The 21,049-nt window shown below is 40.5% G+C and overlaps 1 protein-coding gene across 2 annotated transcripts in view; it reads right to left on the reverse strand.

Moving 5' to 3' along the window:
- The window catches only part of sdk2b (sidekick cell adhesion molecule 2b), an 85,557-nt gene that overhangs the window by 34,900 nt on the left and 29,608 nt on the right, over positions 1–21,049 (reverse strand). For both annotated transcript variants that reach the window (XM_072373635.1, XM_072373636.1), the window contains exons 5-18: positions 17,385–17,496; positions 16,789–16,979; positions 14,835–14,918; positions 14,459–14,653; positions 11,969–12,085; positions 11,494–11,661; positions 10,982–11,084; positions 7,046–7,222; positions 5,962–6,098; positions 5,272–5,419; positions 3,979–4,119; positions 2,991–3,172; positions 1,405–1,520; positions 126–321 (exon numbers count right to left, since the gene is read on the reverse strand). In XM_072373635.1, coding sequence (XP_072229736.1) covers positions 126–321; positions 1,405–1,520; positions 2,991–3,172; positions 3,979–4,119; positions 5,272–5,419; positions 5,962–6,098; positions 7,046–7,222; positions 10,982–11,084; positions 11,494–11,661; positions 11,969–12,085; positions 14,459–14,653; positions 14,835–14,918; positions 16,789–16,979; positions 17,385–17,496 — 2,067 coding nt within the window. The remainder of the gene's footprint in view (positions 1–125; positions 322–1,404; positions 1,521–2,990; positions 3,173–3,978; positions 4,120–5,271; positions 5,420–5,961; positions 6,099–7,045; positions 7,223–10,981; positions 11,085–11,493; positions 11,662–11,968; positions 12,086–14,458; positions 14,654–14,834; positions 14,919–16,788; positions 16,980–17,384; positions 17,497–21,049) is intronic.

A 21,049-nucleotide genomic window follows, 5' to 3' on the forward strand; every position in this document is an offset into this window, starting at 1 on the left:
AGCATCTCTCTACTGCTTAGCTCTAAATAAATAATAGAATTTGCCTGAAGGATGTGCTACGGTGAGATGCTTGTGTTCTTATGCTACCATCGGAGACAGAAAAGAGTGGAGGAAAAGTCACTTACTGTCCTCATGAGTCCTCAGTGCTTTAGGCGGGCTGCGGGGGCCGTCTCCAGGTGTAGTGAAGCACAGCACCGAGGTGTAATAGTCCGTGAACTTCTTCAGACCTGTCACATATCCCACATGGACACTGTCCTGAAAGTTCGGTCGTACTGTCACCATAGCAACTTCCTCCTCTTTGCCAGGTTCCCAGGCCAGCAGCTACAAGAGATGAAAAAAAAAAAAAAATCTGAAAAATCTAGCCAGACAACTGAAAACAATGCAGCTATTTAAAAAAATAAATAAATAAATAAATAAATATATAGTCTCACAAAACTTACAGAGTCTCTCTCTGGAAGTTGTGAGCCACTCCAAGGAATCATCTGCCACAAAGTTCTTCCAAATATATTTATAAAAATGCCCTGAGGAGGTCCTGACTGGGGTGAGAAGGACTGAATATCTCCAGTGGTATATGCCAGGAGAGGCATGATTTCATTCTACAATGTGTGTACACTGCATACTGTACAGCTTCGACAAATGACATTTGGATTGACCAATTAGCTATTTAGGTAATGAGTCCCAGTGACTGGTCTGTTGAGTAATATCCAGTGAGGGAGCTTCCAGGAAAGGAAAGGGTAAGCAAAGGGAATGACAGAAGAATAAATGTTTATCCGTCTGCTTACGCTCGCCTCATTTTTTTTCTACACAGAGTATAACTCACTCTGTCTTTTTCCATCAGGCCCTAAAATCTTCCTTTCCCTCACCACCCACAGTCTTTATCTCTTAAATTTCTCTCCCTTGTGAAAAAGCTGAGATTTGGTTCTTACATTGACCAGCCCACCCAGCTGAGTATAGCTTGTGGTGCACCATGGAACAGCCAGACAAAAAAAGACAGCACTAGAAAACCCAATGACATAATTAAGTCTCCATGGAGTCTGAAGAAAAATATAACTACCGCCTGGATGTGGCTTTGTGATTCCCGGTTGGGGATAATCATTTGAAAATATGCACACAAAACAAAGAAGTGGACAATGTTCAAGAGCCCATAGCAAAAAACAGAAAAAAAAAGTAAGCTTCAGTAAGTTTAGCGTAGCTTCACAATAAAACTGAGAGAAATGGAGGCAAATGTAAAGAAAACTACCTCATATGGATAAACAAAGTCCATTGCTCTCATCGTCACCAAATATTGTTTGCCCGCTGTTTTTTTTCTCTCCCTGTTACTACATGTGATGATACGAGTTCAGCTCTGACAGTTCTGTCGATGGATGCAATGGCTAGTTGCTGCAACACTGGGGAGTTACTGACCTTGTAGCCCTGGTTGATGCCGTTGATGAACTGAGGGTTTGGAGGCCTCCAGGTAAAACGGATCGCTGTTGAGTTGACTGGCTCAACCTGCACATTGCCCGGAGAGATGGTCGGTACTGAAGTTGGTGATGGAAATGGAAAAGGAAAAGGATGAAGAGAATAAAGGAGAAGTGGAAGGGTAAAAAAAACAAGGATGTGAGAGTGGCTTCCAGTTGACTGCTGGAAGTCTGCAGCATCTATTTTGCTGTCAGTATTGATCGCTGCTGCTCAGGTCAAGACAGGTACTGCCATCTCTCTGTGTCAGGCACTTAACTCCTAACACCAGAGTTCTTTGTGGCCTTGTTTGTGACTGTGCAAGCTACTTATGGAGTTTAGGGGTATAGGAGACCTTTGTGTGGTCCATACACATTACTGTGCAAAAATTGTGAATATCCTCTTGTTTCTTTATATTTTGCCTCTAATGGTCCATTAATGTCCAGGCATTTGTGAAGGTCTTTCAGAGTTTATTCTTGTGGATGTTGGCAGCTTTTTTTTACTCAGACATGTGTTTTATTTTCCTTTCTTAAGCCACCTAATTCCCACCAATTAATCATTCAAGCATAAAAAGAGGAATGATCCAGTGTTTTGTCTGCACTTAGCAGCCTGTCGCAAATACATTATTTTCTCCCATTTATGTAGCTGCATCTTTGAAAAATGTCAAAGATAACACAGTTTGACAGAGAGAAAATTATATTTCTGCACCAGCAAGGTGATATCCAAAAAGCTGTTAGCTGAAAAATTGGTATATGTCAGCATGGGGTGTGGTGTGTCATTAAGAAATTGAGGAAACTGGACAAGTGGTGGATAAAAGATGTGGCAGGCCTAAAAAAACTATCCACAACAGACGAAGAGGATCTGAAAGTGATGTCCACCTTTACCTGACCCATCTACTGTTCACTGAAGCCTCATCAGAAATGGTCTCCATGGAAGGGTGCCTGTCAATAAGCCATTCTTATGGAAGGGAAACAGGGAGTAACAGCTGAGCTATGCCAAATGACACAAGAAGTGGACTGAAAATCAGTGGGAACAGGTCTTATGGAGGGATGAATCCTCCCCAGAGCCCGGACCTCAACATTACTGAAGCAGTGTGGGATCATCTGACAGAGAACGGAACAAAAGGCAGCCGACATCCAAAGAAGAGCTTTGGGATGTCCTTCAAGAAGCCTGGAGAACTATTCCTGAAGACTACTTAAAGAAATGACAGAAAACTTCTCTAAGAGGGTTCAGACTGTGTTGGAGAGTAAAGGTGCTCAGACCAGATATTGACTTTCAAGCTTGTTAGAATTAGACTATTTTTGATTCATATACTATATAAACTCAATTTATTATTGCACGTGTCAATAAATCCCTGCACCTTTTTCTTGTTTTCCTGGATATATATATATTTATATAAAATGAGGGGTGGCTCAAGACTTTTGCACAGTAGTGTACATAAAACCAGACTGATGCTTAACAACAACTGTGAACTTGTATGATAAAATTTGCAAATTCTATTCATTATATAAATTCATATTACTTTAAAGACATCTTCTTAGATGTGTTCTCACCTCCCTGTAGGGTCCACTCAGTGACCTTATGGCTGAAAGCACCCAGTCCTGCTCCATTGTAGGCAGCCACCTCAATCTCATAGTTAGTCCAGATGATGAGGTCTTCAAGCAGCAGGGTTGTCACATCTGGGCTGGAGATGTTCTTGATTTGGTAGTCCACAGGTAGCCCAGTGAGACGATACCTGAAATACACATTTAAGGCACTTGAATGCTGGACTGATAATTACTAAAACCTGTTGTAGATATGGGTTAATGTGTTTTCAGTCTTGTCTACCCCACAATACGCTTGTGGCAGTTTAGATGTTTCGTTGACAAAAGACATTTAAGGAATCTGCTGCAGTACTCTACAATCCTTGCTAGGGGGAGACAAAGCACCAGCATACAAGCAATAAAACGCCACTGACAGCTCTGACTTGTCTGGAAAACACCTGCGGTTCATTTGGATGTAATGAATAAAAAGTCTGACAGGAGACCAAACTAATTACATGTTTACAGGATTTACAGTCAGTTTGGCTTATCGCTGACTCTGCCTATTAGAGTCACTAAAGTTTGTTGAAGTTCACCCAGTAAGTCAATGCCAGTTTCCTCTCAGACAAAACATTTGTAAATTGGCGGTGTTAACGGAGACTCTAGTGTCTTAGTGAAAGATACTCCCAAATACTGTCATATCTAAAGCACAACAGAGGCTAAGCAGATGGAACAAGAACATATCCAACATGTGATAAAGTTGAAACATAATGCCCTTGTACAATAAATCTATTTATCTTCCTTTAGTAAAAGTAAAAAGTAAGAATCATATATAAATGAGGCCACTCCAGCTTACTATTTGTTCATTTTAATATCAAGAAATGTACAGATTTGTTTCGTAGTTGTCAGACTTGAGAAAATTCAGCAAAACTGAATTTTGGCCACGTAACGCTCCACATTTGAGACGAAAAGTGAGACACTGACGGGTGTTAGTGGAGATGCGGAGGAGCGGGGATTTTACCGGATGATGTAGCCCCTGAGGATGCCGTTCTGGTGGCTTTCCTGTGGAGGCTGCCACTGGATCATGATGGACTGGTTGGTCCGGCCGCTAGCAATGACGTTCTGAGGAGGAGCACTGGGGGGCTCCTCTGGGAGAGACACACTGCCAAACACACACGCACATGCAGAGATGTAAATAAAAAAGAACGGCGAGAAAACATCATGGAGAATAGGAATCAACATGAAAGACAGCATAAATGAAGCATATCAATTTCAAAATGAAGCCTTTACCATAACAGGTCTTTGCATGTATATTTTCCCTGACTGCCTACATATCTACCTGAACAAAAAAACTCTGCCAGAGGAGAAACTGCATATGAAAGAAGGGAATGAGATCAGGGGCAGTGACTTAGTACGGAATGGAGACGCAGAGAATTCTGTAACAAACAGACGGAGCCCCCTCCCCGTGACTCTTCTCTGGCAAGGGAGTTGGCAGCGTGAGGCAGCGTGACAGACTGGGGGAGCGAGGAAGGGAAGGGGTGACGAGTACAGGCTAAGAATTAGTGCTTGAAGTTGTGCAAGGCCACAGACAGGCCGACCTGATCTCGCTTCAGACCCAAATCCTTCCAGCAGCTTTCAGACAGTGCTTGTGTGCAACAGGATCTGCATTTATGTGGGAATCTACTTCGGTAAACATATATCCCATTTCACTGATCCTTGACTGAAGGGATCAGTGCAGCTTGTTGTCTAGGAAACAGATTTTACACTACTATACCAGTTAAACTCAGTTAGTGGGAAAAAAAAGTTGTCATTGTACCTTGTCATTGAACTCTAGAAACATGTATATACATAAATAATCTCCTAATCTTTCTAGTTTAATGGTTACAAACTGTGTTTTATCAGAACCAGCTTTATTGGCCAAACATTCTGGAAATACACAAAATGCCTTTTATCAAGCTAAGTCTTCCCAACCTGAGCCTGAGCCTGACGTGTTTGTAAACTGCAACTTGACTGGTTTGCGGATGACATATAAGCACAAACTAATAATTCCAGTTTTACATCTCTAGGATTTATCATGATGCTGATTAATGGTGAAAAAATAACGTTGTTCTTTTCAAGGAAGGCTTGCTTGCTCACAATAAAAAGAAGACTTTTCATTTAAAAATGTCCTTGAAAACATGTGTGGAGAGATACACCTGGGCACAAGGTGTACACACACGTTTGCATATCTCAGTTCTGCAAAAGCTTTGATTAAAAAGGGCATAATGTTGATTTGGCATGGCGGGAACACATAAAAGATCTGTCTCGCCCTCACCGGTCTGTCTCCTTACTGAACTGTCCTTTCCCCACATCATTAACGGCACAGAGGCGGAACTGATAGGAGCGAGCTGGGATCAAGCCGTTGACCGTCACTGCTGTGGACTCTGGTTCAATATTGGCCAGCAGGATGGCCCAGGGAGCATCTAGAACAAAGAAAATGTACATCACATAATATCATTCAGCTCTCTTTTTTTGTAGAGAAGTGGTGCTAAGTCCCAAGTTGTTCAAACTCATCACACAAACTAAAACAGAAAAGAAGAAGCAAACATGCTGCATCTGCTCAAACTGAACTTAGATACAGATACTTCAGCGTGGCTTTAAACATCCAACTTGAGACTGAAAGCAGTGATGGACATTCTTAATTAGTCTCATCGATCATACTTTTAAATTCTATTTGATCTGCTCACAGTTTCTTCGCTGTATCTGCTCTACATTTAATCTCTTTGGGAAAAAAAGCTGGTTTCACAGCAGTCTAGCTGCATTAAAAAAAAGCCTAAACAAGCAACATTTAACATCTTTTTCACTCGCAGCTGCAACAGTGATCTCAGGAGTCAAGTTCCCTTTTCCCCAAACCCAGCTCATTATGAATAATTTACAGTCTTAAAGTTGTGTAAACTAACGAAAAGAGTTCAGAGCACAGAATGCTGAGAACAGTGCAACAGATGGATACAATGGAATGACTTACTGTTCTCAGAAACCTCCAGGATATAGCGTATGAGGGGACTGTTGCCATCAAAAGGCTTTGCCCAGGCCAGGTCGATGGCTCTTTTTTCAGATCTGCTCAACATGGCTATGGGGTTCTCTGGGGCATGGGGAAGCTGCCTGTGGGGGGGACAGCAGCACAACTTTTATAAATAAAAGAAACTCTATCCCAGCAGACAGGCTGCAAAGCCAGAGTTACCAAAGCGTTTTGTTTCCTCCACAGAACATCTCTCGCAAAAGCCTCAAATAAAGCTGCATTTTTCTATAACAGAGAGATCAGCAAGACAGGTGATGAAATGTCACATGACAAGACAGCTATGATGGTCCCAAGACGGTTCCTTGTCAAGATGGACACGCATGCAAACAAAATGAGATAGATATTACCGGGCAGGGTTGAATGGCATTAGGAGACAGATAGGAGGGAAATGCACAGACAAAGACTTGAATAAATGAGGCCAAAGCTGGGGATCATTAATTCATTCAGCCATAAATTCAGATAAGTGCAGACAGATTGATATATAAACCTTAAAGCAATGAATGGATAGTAACTCGTTCAAAAGGCAGCCAGCCAATACAGCTGATAGCAGGACAAAGACAGAAAATGTCAGTCAACTTGGCAAACAGAGAATTAGATGTCACATTCATATTAAGTCTAACCTTACTGCACTGACTCACATGGGCCAAAAAAGGATTTGAGGGCAAAAACAATACAGAAGTGTCTGTGTGAAGATAAATGTGTGCGTTGTGAAGCACAGGCTATGGTGGAGGGGGTCACTGGGGTCTGGAAGTGTGTAAGGTGAGAATGAGGACAAGAGAGGTGAGGAAGAACAGGCGTCATTTCAGTGAAGATGAGTCAGAGGTGTCGATAAGACCAGGGAGGAGTGATGGTGGTAAGGGTAAATGTGTCTGGCTCTTGGATGTCTGCGATTGCATACATGTATGTGCAAGCGTTTGAACTCAAAGAACATGTCCCTTTCTGTGTCTTTGCATTGGAGGCAAGGCTGAGAGGGAAAAAAGGATGGGGAAAAAAAGAAAGACAGGCAAGTGATGAAGGCGAGGAGGGTTACCTGACACGGAGGTGAGCGCTGCGGGAGTCATTGCCTCCGACAGAGGTGACTCTGCATGTGTAGGTGCCTATGTCTCCTGACCAGGTTTGAGAGATGTGCAGAGTGCCGTCTGCATCCAGTCGAATGCGGGGGATGGACTGCACATTGATCACAGAGCCGTCTTTCTCCCAGACATGCCTGGAATACAAAGTCAACAGTCAGATGTTCTGTTAAACTGTGATCATCATTATCTTCTACAGCCAATCTCTCAACAGTATCACATTTTATACACTTTTTAGGGGGAAAGTGTGGTACCCATCAATCTCAGTGTAATCGATGTGTGTTTTTTCCACTATTACAATTTGTCGCAATACAGGATTACTCACCAACTGCATTTCAGAAATATAAATTGTCAGGCAACAACATCAATCTTGGAAACAAGTGGTATCCTGCCAGAGATTTTCCATACAGTTAAACTAAACAGAAATGATTTCACTACCAAAGGTAACCACAGAATACGGTTCCCAGGAAATTACTGCTGACATGATTGTAGTCATTGCAAGTGAAGCATGTTCAAACGGAATATGACAATGACAACATTGTTAGGAAACGTTTAATTGCAGTTGGGCCTAAACAAGCAGTTCCTTTCTGGGTGAAATCATCTGAACAAAGACAGACACAAGTGTTGTTTTCTTGTTTTTAACCGATCCAAAAAAAATGGTAATCTTTCAGTCAAAGTCCCAACATTTTTAGTCACTGCATGAAATCCTAAAAAGTAACGTAGTATTTATGGCACATTAAAAAACATCCCCGCAAGACCAAATATGCTGCAGAGTCTTCATGTTCCCTCCTCATTTTCAACTAATTAAAAAGAAAACTTGTTCAAAGATGATAAGTGGCTGTTGTCTTTCTCCCTGTTCTGGCTTTGGGTATTTTTACTGAGTAAAAACACAGCCCCAGACATTTTTCTGAGGTGTCAAAGCATGGCTTATAAAGCCTCAAGAAACATTTAGACCTTTACAATGACAAAAACAAATGCTGCATCTGTAGCGGTTCTGCAAGTTCACTCACATCAGCTGTTTAACCTCTGACAGTTTCCTTTAGGCTGAGGTTGAAATGTTTTCTGGAGTTTGAAAGGTCTTACGCTGGGAAACCAAGGCTGATCACTTTGGCCTCATAGTTGTAAAACTACTACTAAGTGAATGTTAGATGTTACTTTTAGGAAATAATTAAAAAAAAAAATTCTCAAGCCTAATGGGGTTAAATTCTGAGCAAACATTTGATATCTGCATGTAACAAAACAGCCAATCAATCAATCCCAGTTGGATTATGATATGGATGCCTCTGTGTTTTTCATATGTGCAACCTGTATGCTGTAGCACCTACTCAACTTCCCTCTCCACCCTCTCAGCCTTAGTGCCTAATTTCATCCACATAATTATCAATCAAAAAACTCTCGATTAGATTTACAGACTCTAACATGCATAATTTTGTTGCCACCCTCCAGAAAGTGGGACTATGACAGGCAAACGCATATATCAGTAGACTTGAGGTTAAATCGTTTCGACAGCAAAGCGATGAGTAAACTGAGGTTGTACTTGTCTTCTGTTTCACCACAATTAAAGACGGACACGTTATTAACGAGGCATTTCATTATCCTTCCTTCAGTCTCTTCAAACTGATGATCAGAGCTGACCTGCGTGCATTTCGTAGAGGCCAATGGCTGCATATCAGACAATGAATTGGGATTAATTAAAACTACACAGCTCAAATGCAGCTTTAGATGTAGCTTTACTCTCTGAGTATAAAGGGACAGAGTGAGCTATTGATCGCTGGAGCTCAGGAAATCTTCAGCTGAGAGACTTATGTGTTGCATTGGCTTAAAAAACAGCTATCATGTGGAAGTATTTGATAAACACTTTCTTGGAATGACATATGAGTGCTGGCTGCTAAACATGTTAAACTGTCGGTCACAGTTTCAAGGTTTACTCTTTGAAAAAGGTTTGTGGTAATTTTGTGCTGAGTCTGTGTGTTTGGTTGAACCCTTAGCATGCAAGTATATTAGAAGATATCAACAGGGAAATAAATACTTTGCTCCAAATATCAATGCATTCCAAATAAAAGCTTGTAATATTATGAATATTTACATTCAGACTCTTCACGTATTACTCAATAAAGCCTTTTTGGCAGCAATGACAGCATCAGGTCTTTAAAATGACCTTTAAAGGTCATTTGAAACCTTTCAAACCTTTTGTTTGTCCTGGATTGTGTCCTGGATTTGGCATCAAACTAGAGGTTTTTTGAGGAGGGAAATTTCAATTCTGAAAAAAAAAAGCCCAAACTAAGGCGTAAGCCAAATAATTGAAAAAATAGTGTATTTCTGTAATAGATTTGACATGATTTGTGTCTAGGTGACAGTACATTACAAGGATTTGCTGGTGTATGTACAGGGCTAATCAGACAGCATTTGGCCATCAACTTGAAAACTAGTGGCCATATTGAAATTATATGAGCACCATTTAAAAAACATACGTAGTGATACCTGGATCATTGAAATATATCCAGCTATTCAAGTTCTACAATGAAAAAAAAGACCCAGCAAGTTTTGTTCCATATGATGAAACAATGACTCCTAACAAATGACATTATTAATGAAAAAATTGTAGTTTGAATGAAAATGTGAAAGATTCTCTTGAAATATTGAATTTGTAGCGATAACCTCAGTCAAAGTCAGGGACAGTCAATGGGCAGCAAATCGCAGGTTTCTTGAGACATTATCCCATCTCTGTTTGACTGTAGTGATGGTGTCAGTGAAGTGAAGCGATGCTCAGTCTCTGTTTTCCTCCACATACTTTATCGAGAATTGTGACAAAACAGCTCAGTCATTTTGAAACCTGAAAGTTTTCAAACTGTGAGCTGTGAGACCTAAATTATGTTCAATTAACTCAGTTGAACAAAAGTTGCACTCAAATCGAGTTTTAAAAGCATCTCAAAGAAATGGGACATTTTAGACCTTTATCTATAATAAATGAACAAAACACTCCAAAAAGCTTTATTTACTTCCTCTGCAAAAAAAAGTGTGAAACAAAATGTTGACATTGAAAGGATTTAAGAACTTCATCAGTATTCAGCATGAAATGAGAATTAAAGGCTGAAAATAGTTCCCATCAAATGCAATACTGCCTCTTGCTTGAAAAGCTCAAGTTTCTTTTAGGACTTTCAGCGTGTTTGTAATTGAACTCTTATTTTTTGTACAGTGAAGCACTTTGTAAAATCACTTGTAGAAATGATCTGAACAAGTGAGGCTGTAAAAAAATATGCTTATGCTCCTTTTTCACCACCAAAGCACCTACCCAGGACAGAAAAGCCGGTGCTACATCAGCACTAACTCTTTGCTTGTCCAGAACAAAGAACTGCTTGTGTCAGGGGGCCACGGGCAGAGTTATGGGAACCAACATGACCAACTTAAATGTTGTGACCGCCGTCTTTAACAAGGCAGAGCCAGTTTTTATAACATTGTTGGCTGTTTTAATATATTTAGCTGGCATTTACAGACAGCGTGCATAAACACTGTGAATGTAGAGCCATTCAGAAATACTCCCAAAACTTTCACAAACACCAACTTCTGTTTTCTACAAACTTTAAAAATGCAGACAGGTGCAGTTAGGCTTGCAATTAGTCTGCAATGAAAACAAGACAGACTCTGTGATCTGTGTAAATAACCTGCCTCCCGACACCGCCATCCTTCACAGAAGTTCAGAATATATTTGAAAGAGGCTCAAACTATTTTTTGGACGATGTTTAAAGTCAAGTAATGATGTGGCTCTTTGACTGTGGGACACCAAACAAGTTCTTAGACAGCTCTAAAACAGAACCACCTCTGAACAGGCTCCAGCTCGAGCACCAAGTCCAAAAGAATCATTGCTGTGACTTCCATTCATGTTTGTGAACCCTTACCTGATAATTACACTGGGGTCATGTGTAACTCCACAAGTCATAATTGCTTTAGTTCCTTTGATAACACTCTGGTCCTGTGGGGGGGTGGTAATCCGAGTGCGAGCTGGGCGACAAAAGGAAGACATGAGGGAAAAGCCAAAGAATTGTGCTTTCTCAAGTGAACAATAGCAGAAAAAAATGGCAAATGAATTTCAGAAAACTAATTTCAGCTAAAATGACCTTCTGCTGGTTTGTGTTTTATTTCTTGATGGCTTGTTGAAGAAAACACCTCTATGATTACTCCAAACATGCACAGAAGAGTGCTTTTGTGTCTGAAGGAATTGATTGTGATACAGCACAACACTGCTTCCTAGCAGTCATGTCTCTCAGTAAAACCCCACTACTGTAGACTACTGCCAGTACACACAGGAAAGACAGCTTAAATGTGTTCTTCACAACACAGCACATCAAGCTTGTGCGTTTAAAAAAAAAGGGTTCAAAAGGCCTGATCCATCTGAACCTTGCCCACTTACCCCAGACAATGAGGTCAGCAGATGCCTCGTCAATGCCCCTGGAGTTGCTTGCCATGCAAGTGTAGGTTCCAGCATCAGAGATATGTGAAGGGGAGATGAGCAAACTGCCCGACTCGAGCAGAGTGAACCTGGGCAGCTGCACCGAACCGCTGGCCAGCACACGCTCACCTTAAGTATGCGAATAGGCAAGAGAGAAAGAAACTAATGAGAGAGGGGGTGCATCAACAGAGGAAAAAGGCCAGACAGAGTGGATGGAAGGGTAAAAATGTGCTATACGGGATTGTTTTTCTTCATCTGCAGTTGGGATGCTACACGAAAAGCCTGGCACTAGGTAAATCCTAGTGAAGGAATCTAATCAGGATTTATTTGTTAAGCCACAGCAAACTATGGTCCCATGTGTAATGGATAACAGACTAATCCCTGTATGTGTGCATGTGTGTGCAAGCGTGTGTGCAATCATGCGTGCAGCCCGGACCTTTCTGCCAGGTTATAGCTGGTCTTGGAGCTCCAGAGGTCTCACAGTGCAGGATGACTGACATCCCGTCAATCACGGTGCTGTCGGACGGTCCGGCTGTGATATTCGGTGCAATGCCTGAGGGGAGACAAAACACACACACGCACACACACAAACAGAATAAACAGATCTCAGTGGCGTAACTAGAGAAGGTAACAGGGTTACAGGGATGAGAAAAAAACTGTCTGTGGCAAAGCCGCACTTCAAACGTATTTCTTGTAAGCACCAGCCTGCTGCATCTCAGCGTTTAGTCGGTGCTTTGTCCCTCTAATTCGAAAAGGATTTGACACAGCTTTCACCTCGGTGCCACATCTGTCTGCTGCTGGTCTATTTTTTTGCACCCAGAGATGGAAAATATATGGATAGAAGGAGAAAAAATTACTAGAAGAAGCATAGATGGAGAGAGAAGCCATTTCCAGGTCACTAAAATCCTGATTTGTGATATGCAATAAATCAAAGGCTTTACAGAATGACAGGAAACTGTATCACTCCCAGCAGAATGGAGGGGAGGGGAGTTTGTCAGAAGAGCAGAGTGGATCTTCGGATACATAGAAAGTGGGAGCATGTATGTGCTGAGAAAGAGGAAGGTGATAAGATAAGATCTGGAGAGAGGCAGCAGTGTCAAGGAGAAAAATAGGGATGGAGGGGGTGATTTAGTGAGACAGAATGTTATGAATTCTGATAACAAAGTGCGTCGTGGGGTGAAGGCAGCAGGAACTGAGACACAGTGAGGAAAATTAGATGTCAGAAACATGAAGAAAAGATGCACAGGGAGATTAAAATTACCATTGATTTTCAAATTCCAGCAGTGACAAGCTTGGTTAAAAAAACATCTACAAAGTCACAATTATTTGGGAGATAACAGTGAGGCAGCAGGAAAATCTTTTTTGCACTAGCATAGTCAGTGCATAGCTAATTGTTAGTTTATATCAAAGCATTAAGATAATTGATGGTTTTCTCATCATGGAACTGTTAGACAATGTGCTGGGTGCTCCGACAACACCCAAAACCCAACTGTTGTCATGCAGTGATACAGCATCGCATTTTGGGAGTAAATCATTTTTCTGTTGAACAGAAAACTAAAACTTACTGTTTTCACAACTCTAGTTCCAAAAAACTATAAATAACGATAAATGAAAAATGTTAAATGTAAATGAAAACAATGCAACAACTTTTTTAAACCGAGACATCATTTTAGTATCCACTGAAAAACATGGAAATATGTCTGGAAACATGATATGTCTGATATGTCTGATAAGCTGTAGGATTCCATCTGTGTTCCTGGATCATGGTCACATGTGTCCTCTTATTTGCATGGTAGAGCTTTAACCTGCATTTGTGGTGAACTGTGTTCACAGACAATGTTTTCTGGAAGTGTTCTTGAGCCCATGAAGTGAATTTCATGACAGAATCATGTGTGTAGTTAATTCAGCGCCACCTACGGGGCCTCAAGATCAAGCATACACAATATTGACATTTGGTTGTGTCACTTGGGCACAGAGATGTCTCTAGATTCTTTGAATCTCTTGATGGATTTACATACTTTGAATATTCAAAGTCTTGGCAATTCAACATGGAGGAACATTATTCTTAAATTGCTCCACAATTTGTAGTCACTGTTCTTTCCAGATTGCTGAACCGCTGCTAATCTGATCTTCTAAGACACTCTGCCTCTCTAAGGTGCTCCTAGTGTGCCTAATCATATTGCTGAGACCGTTGTCAATTAAACCAATTAGTTACACATTCCTCCAGCTGTTTCTTTTTAATGCTACTTAGTTGTCCAGCCTTTTGTTGCCCCCCATCACAACTCTTTTGAGATGTGTTGCTGCAATTAAATTCAAGACGATAAGTACTAAAATTATACAAACGTTGGTATGTAGGCATTTATACTTTCGCAGCTGGTAAATGTATGGGGAGCTCCCGCTGTATTAAAAAGGAAAAAAGAATGTGTTACAGGTGTGCAGGCCTCCCTTCCTACTCCTCGTGCCTGTTACTCAGTATGACCTGCTAAAACACTCAAACCACCTCGTTTCATAGTTCCTGCAACAGTTACTGTCTCCAGGATCACAGTCTACACAGATGGACTCATATGTTGGAATCATACCAACTGCACTGCTGGGCCTGTCAATCACCCAATCACAGTCATACAATGTTTTTATGAATTCTGTTCATTTAGGAAATAAAATAACATGTTATTCCAGGTCAGCTGAAGTCCATTTAAAGTTATACGTCTCCCATCTTCAAGGAATGAGCTAGTTTCCATTTTTGGAAAGTAATTATACTGTGTCATCTCTGAATATGAAAAAAAGCGCTATGAGGGGATTTAACACATTTCTGCAAAAAAGAAAAAAAAAAAAACTAATACTGACTTCAAACAAAACACATTGTCACATCTTTACCAGCAGTAATTATCTGTGGGAATAAGTTCTTGAGAAATGCTGAAGGACTCACTGGTAACAGCCAGGTATGTGTTGGTCTGAACTTCTCCTGCCATATTTCTGGCAAAGCACTGAAACATGCCAGTGTCATCGGGAAGTAGGCCGTTGACCTGCAGGCTGCCTCCGACGAGCACTCTGTACCTGGGCGTCTTCACAGGATCAATGGGCAAAGCATCCTTGTACCACACAATGTCTGGCTGGGGCACTCCTGCAGAGGGTGAAGGAAGGTTTAGATCACAGACAGTCAGTCGTACTTCTCCTTTCGTGGGATTTTTCAGTACGACGACATTTGAAAGAAACAGTTATCAAACATCTCTATCATGAAAGGGTCTATCTAACGCGTCCTGACATTCAAACGAACAACACAGGTTCATGCACAGAGCACTCACCCCGTGCCTGACAGGGAATGTCCACCACCTTCTCCATCTCAGCTGTGATGTGTTTCTCTGGTTCCTTTATGAACTGTGGTGGCTCTGATATTTTTAAGGAAAAACATGACGACAACTCAATAAAAACGTAAAACCTGCAATATGTCAAGAAAAGATAACTTACACAAACTTGAAATGGTAACTGACAGTGCACGTAAAGAATGACATTGCATCAAAGCTATAGAACCATAAGACCCCGAAGGTTGATTAAAACACCTTTAAATGTAGGTGACTCCTTTAACTGACGGGGAGAGGAAGAGTGAAGTCTGTTAGCAGTATCAAGGGAAAAGTTCACCCCACCTTGTGCTTTGAGTCACATCACAACCTTGAAAACATCAAAGTGTGCCAGTGGAATGGAATGAAAGTGACATAAGCAATGCTATTAAACTGTTTCTTGAGGCCAACCATTAGTTTTCTCCCTTTAAAATCAATAACGCTTTCCAGTTACTGCCTCACAACTTCACAGCTACGCGTTTGCCAGAGTCATGTAGTGAGATGAGTAATAGTTACATCCATTTCAAACCATTTCTTTTCTTTGAACTTGCAAGCCTAAATGCGAAGTTTACTCCTACAAATGTTGACTGATGTATGCAAGTAAATGTGGAAATAATTTGTTAATTCACGCTTTCATGCTGATGTAAGCGCACAGACAGCGATAAATCTAAACATTCTGTTCTTCCCTTGTGTATTCCACAAACTCCCCAAGCTATGGCAGACCAAAGGGCTAAAATGCAGAGTGCCAATATTCTGTTTAAATATTTTTGCTCCAGAAAGGTGAATTCATTAGATTAAAACTCAGCATGGTGTGCAGTGTGTCCTGAAAAAAATGGAGGAAGCCAAACAAGCAAAAGATGTGGCAGGCCTAAAAAAAAACTGTGGAAGTGATGTCCAGAAGAAATAGTAAAAAATCCAGAAAAGTACCGACACAGGACCTGAGAGATGCATCTAGACCTTCAGTTGAACCGTCTATTGTTCACTAAAGCCTCCTCAGAAATGGTCTCCATGGAAGGGTGGCTGTCAAGAAGCTGTTCTTAAGGAAGGGGGAACAGGGAGAAAAGGCTGAGCTATGCCAAATGACACAAGAAGTGGACTGAAAATCAGTGGCAACAGGTCTTATGGAGGGATGAATCCTCCCCAGAGCCCGGACCTCAACATTATTGAAGCAGTGTGGGATCATCCTGGCAGAGAACGGGACAAAAGGCAGCCGACATCCAAAGAAGAGCTTTGGGATGTCCTTTGAGAAGTCTGGAGAACTATTCCTGAAGTTTATTCAAAGACAAGAAAGCTTGTCTAAGAGGGTTCAGGCTGTGTTGAAGAACAAAGGTGCTCAAACCAAATAATGACTTTCAAATTTGTACAAACTCTGGTTTTGCCTTATATACTGTATTTCCATTTATTATGGACACATTTCAATAAACTGATACGCCTATTTTTCATTTCCCTGGCCATAAATATAAAAAAAGAAGAGCGGCTCTTTTGTACAGTACTGTGAAAAAACAACGATTTGTGCAGGACTTTCAACAAGGCTGCACCTTACATATGACAGTCCATCTTAAAGACTCCTTTTACTTTTGTTTTGTTTTCAGTTGCTGTTTTGTTTGCAAAGAACATCTGACAACACTCTCACAAGAATCATAAACTATTTTATCTTGCCAGCAGCAAAGCTTTCCATCTGAATAATGTAGGAGTTTGATGATTAACATCACGAATGTCTGTTAATGGTGTTTTAACTCATTTGCACTGCTTTTGTTATAAGAAAGAAGGGTGTGAATTAGTGTGAAACCATAGTGATAACAAGGGTAATTAGAGCAATTTGTCACCTATATATAGGGATGCACAAAGGGATATTATGACGGTCACACTACAAGTACAGGTGATAATAAATGAAAAAGAATAAAAAGGCTGAATTCCATACCAAGTACATGCAGATAGGCCCCAGCACTGACTGAAGGCACACTGCTGCTGCGGAGAATGGCCTCGCACTCGTAGAAGCCGGCATCGCTCACCACAGGGCTGAGAATTGTCAGTCTACGGTTGAAATCGCTCAAACCGCTGGTCACCAATACACCATTCTTACGCCATGAGATGCTCAGCTTGATAAGAGGTCTACACACAAAAGGACACAGTCACATGGGTTCTAATTTCTATGCCTCCCATCAGTAAGACATTTTTGCACTTGATGATAAAATGATACTGGAAATACAATACAATTTCAAAAACGTATCCATCTTATACTGTAACAAGATTCAATCGTTTGGTTAGAGCATTGGTTTTATATTGTGTGCATGTACGCAACTCACACAAATCCCAATATAAGAACAACTCATTATAGTCATGCAAAGAGTTTTGGTTTCATTTGCAAAGGTTTTGTGTAATCTGTCTTTACTCTATTTTACTCTTGGTCATTCTACTCCAACAAACAATTTGTCTTTCCTTGAAAAATGAATGATGATATTTGTGACCTGACCCTGAGCAAAGGAATATACAAGCCTGCAGTAGGAGCACTTTTACCTGGCGTTGGCCACACACTCCATTGTGACCTCAGAGGTTCCTGTGACCACGCTAGTGTTCCTGGGAGGGATGATGATGGTCGGGGCAATGGGATCTGCTGGACCGCCAACGTCTAGATAGGCAGACAGACAGGTCACCGCACAAATAACAAAAAAGCAGAAGAAAACACACATGGACATATTAAGCCCAGAGCTATGAACCTGACTGATTGATGAAACCAGATTTAATTGATAGACGTCGTGAGTCTATTGGTTGATCCTGTGTGCTTTAGGTGTCCTATAAACTTTGTTTCCACTCGGTGCTTTCTGCAGGTGCTCACTGATGTGAAATATTGAAACTGACCAGTGCACACACTGTATCCGAGTTCTGATCGAGAGATGGGCTGAATAGGATGAGACAGTGCACTGACTGTGCATAATAAGGTATCCGTTGGAAAACCACAAACATGGAAAGACAAATACAGTTTGACAAACGTAAAGCTTAAGATGACGAATGCGCTGCTCCGTGTACGTGTGTGCATGTGTGTGAATACACTTGCATTTTCTTGTCTTAAATTTGAACTGTATGTGCAAACTAGTTTATTCCTGAGTGAGTTTGTCTGAGTGTGTGTGTGCTTTTCAGAAGCATCAGGCACAGCCCATGGCACTAGGAACCTTGCATGTGTGCTGCTTTAAATGTGTCATGTCTGTGACAAACTTGCTTGATCTGTCACTGCCATCAGGCCCTGGGAGTGAGCTTGTGGCTGCACATGTCAGATGTAGCTACAGGGGATGTCATGACTCAATATTGCCTAAGCGCATGACTTGAAATGCACGCGTAAACACACACATACCTGAGAGAGGCCCGATTGACTGCAAGTCACCAGAAAGACACTTGATTCTTAAGTAAGTTCTTCTGAGATTTTTTTAACTTAAAAGTAAATGTTAAAATATATTAATTTGGTTTCTATATACATAATGCATGGATAAAGTTTGTTGATCACCTTATTGTCATCACTTTAAGCAAGGTCTGTGTTTGATTTATTTCACAATTTTTTTAGTGAATAAAGGAGAGCTCAAATTGCACTCCAAGCAACTCTCATTGAGGTTTCAGGCCGTAATTAGCTGGTTTGAATCATTTCTTGTTCGTTGTCATGAGGAAAAGAAAGGGGATGCAAATTTTAAAACCTTGTCCCGGCAATCTGCAGCCATGGGCTTCTCTAAGCAGCTGCCTCTGAAATTGTTTATAAGTGATGCCAAAAAAGTAGGAAAAGACTGTTTGAAGATGGTAAAGCCTTTCCATTTTGAGTTGCCTTAGTCTGTGATGTAATTAAAAAATGTCATTTAATAGGAATGGTGGAGGTCTAGTTGAAACCTGGAAAGCCAAAAAAGGTATTTAGATGCATGCCAGCAGGGCTGCTCAAAAGGCTTATCAAAATTGTGACAGACCTTCAGGGAGATTTAGCAGACTGTAGTGGTGATGTGCTCTTCTGCTTTGCAGCGACAGATGGACAAATATAACCTTATCAGAGAAAAACCTTTCCTGCATCCTCACCACCAAGTCTGTAAGAGGGCATCCTAACAAGCTTGATGCATTCAGGAAAAAAGAACTGCGCTGATGAATAAAAAGTGTTTTTGATGAAGTGTAAATGAATTTCAGAAAAAACACTAACAAAGAAGAGTAGAGTAGAGCATGTAGCTGACTAACTGTTAAGCATGATGATGGGGGAAATCGTGCTTTGGACAGCAGAGCTAAGATTTCATGGTTAGAAGGAATGGATTCAATTAAATACCAGCAAATTATTGATGGAAAGATAACACTATCCATACAAAAGCTCTTAATGAAAAGTTGAATAAACAGTGAAGGCACCACAAACAAAAATCAACCATGGACTACATCTTTCAAGATGGTCGAAACATTCTTTAAGAACTAGAAATCTTTTGCATGAAGAATGGTTAAAAACCCAACAAAAGAATGCAAAAAAGACTGAAGTCAACAAGTGTCTGTGATGGTAAATTCAATGTCTTTTAGAACTGCTTGAGAACCCCCACAACAGGCTTTCTAATCTGCATTAACCATTTGCCTCACCGATACACAATAATTGTTTTTAACTATTAAAAAGTTGTAAAGTTGTTCCTCATGGCAAATGCATTGTCACAGCTGCTGTGGCAGATAATGACAGACACGTGCACACGTATGATGAAATGCAAGCACTCACTCAAACGCACACACTCTCACAAACTCTTCCAGCAGTCTGTATATATATATATATATATTTATATATTATATATATATCTTAATGTTAATACACGGTGTGTTTTCACCAGACCTGCAGAGTTGAGCCCTCCCGTTAGGCTCTCTGGATAATCTGAACTTGTGTATGTATGTATGCATGCATGCATGCATGTGTGTGTTTTTGCACTTGTATAATCAACTCTGCCACCGCTCTCAACATGTGCCAGAGGCTATTTCTGCTCCCTTGTGGTGTCAACTATAATATCTTACCCTCGCCCTCCTCGCTCACTTTCATAATGAACTCAAGTCTGCCGTGTCATAATAAGCTGTAAGGTTTCTCCATTTTATTTCACTCTGCTGAGCTGAGCCTGCTTAAATTTTACAATGTATATATCAAAACAAAGGAAAAACATTCCATTAAAGGTCTGACTCTCAAAATTTCAGTGCTTTTGGATCAAGTCCAGAAACAGCCAACTGCACTGGTTATTATTAGGGTTATTCAGGGTACTATAAAAAGCAAGAATACATCAAAAACAGTATAATTGGGTGGGCCAAAAAAAACAACCTATTTTCTTTTTTTTCAATCCGGAACTGACAACCTACAAATAAAGGAAAGGGAAAGAGATCTTCTGAATTACTCAGCTTTGGATATGCCATATTTTTACAAACAGTGCTTTCACAAATGTTCCTGCCTTACAAAGGAAATTTATCTGCTGACACATTTGGCAGCTTAAGTTACTATCTGATGGTACTTACTGATGAAAAGGAGATAAATACAATGTTTAATGAGGATTTGATTTTAGAATTCGTAACAGCCATCCTACTTTCAGGAATTGATGAGCCTAATCAATCTAACCTTTCCAACCCACAAAAATAGGTGCATTTTTTATGAAAACTGTCATAAAAAAGCAAAGAGAGACAAAACTCAGGATAAATCATATATATATTTTCTAAATTAATATAATTTTGGAGATTTTGTGTATATGTAAACTAAAGCCAAACAAAATGGGTGCTTTGAAAAAAGCCTGGGTCCAGTTAAACCAAGCACCTTCACTTTTATCCTTCTCTGTGACATTTAAGGCTTAATCTCTCTTTAATTAACGTATTCACTAAAGGGTGTTGCACAGAATCTCTTAAAATATGTTCATAGTTAAGGCATTTACTGCATTATAAGAGCTTTTTCTTTGTGTAAGGTTTATTTCCTTGCAGTCACAGCTCGATGTAGCTGCTATTGCTTTAACTGTTATCATCGCACGCCAGCAGTGCACAAGTATTATTTTAAAGAAAAGGGAAAAAAATGATTGGTTATTCTATTTGTTATGATTACAGTTTTCATAGCTGTGTTCTGTCAATCACAACACACACTGTTTTTACACCCAAGCAAACTACTATCTCCTCTTCCTCTAGTTTATAGGAACTTTAACGCAATGTTCAGCAGACGGGTAAACGAT

This window comes from Leuresthes tenuis, unplaced genomic scaffold (genome assembly GCF_036924035.1).
Source record: "Leuresthes tenuis unplaced genomic scaffold, fLeuTen1.0.hap1 SCAF_20, whole genome shotgun sequence".
Taxonomy (NCBI): domain Eukaryota; kingdom Metazoa; phylum Chordata; class Actinopteri; order Atheriniformes; family Atherinopsidae; genus Leuresthes; species Leuresthes tenuis.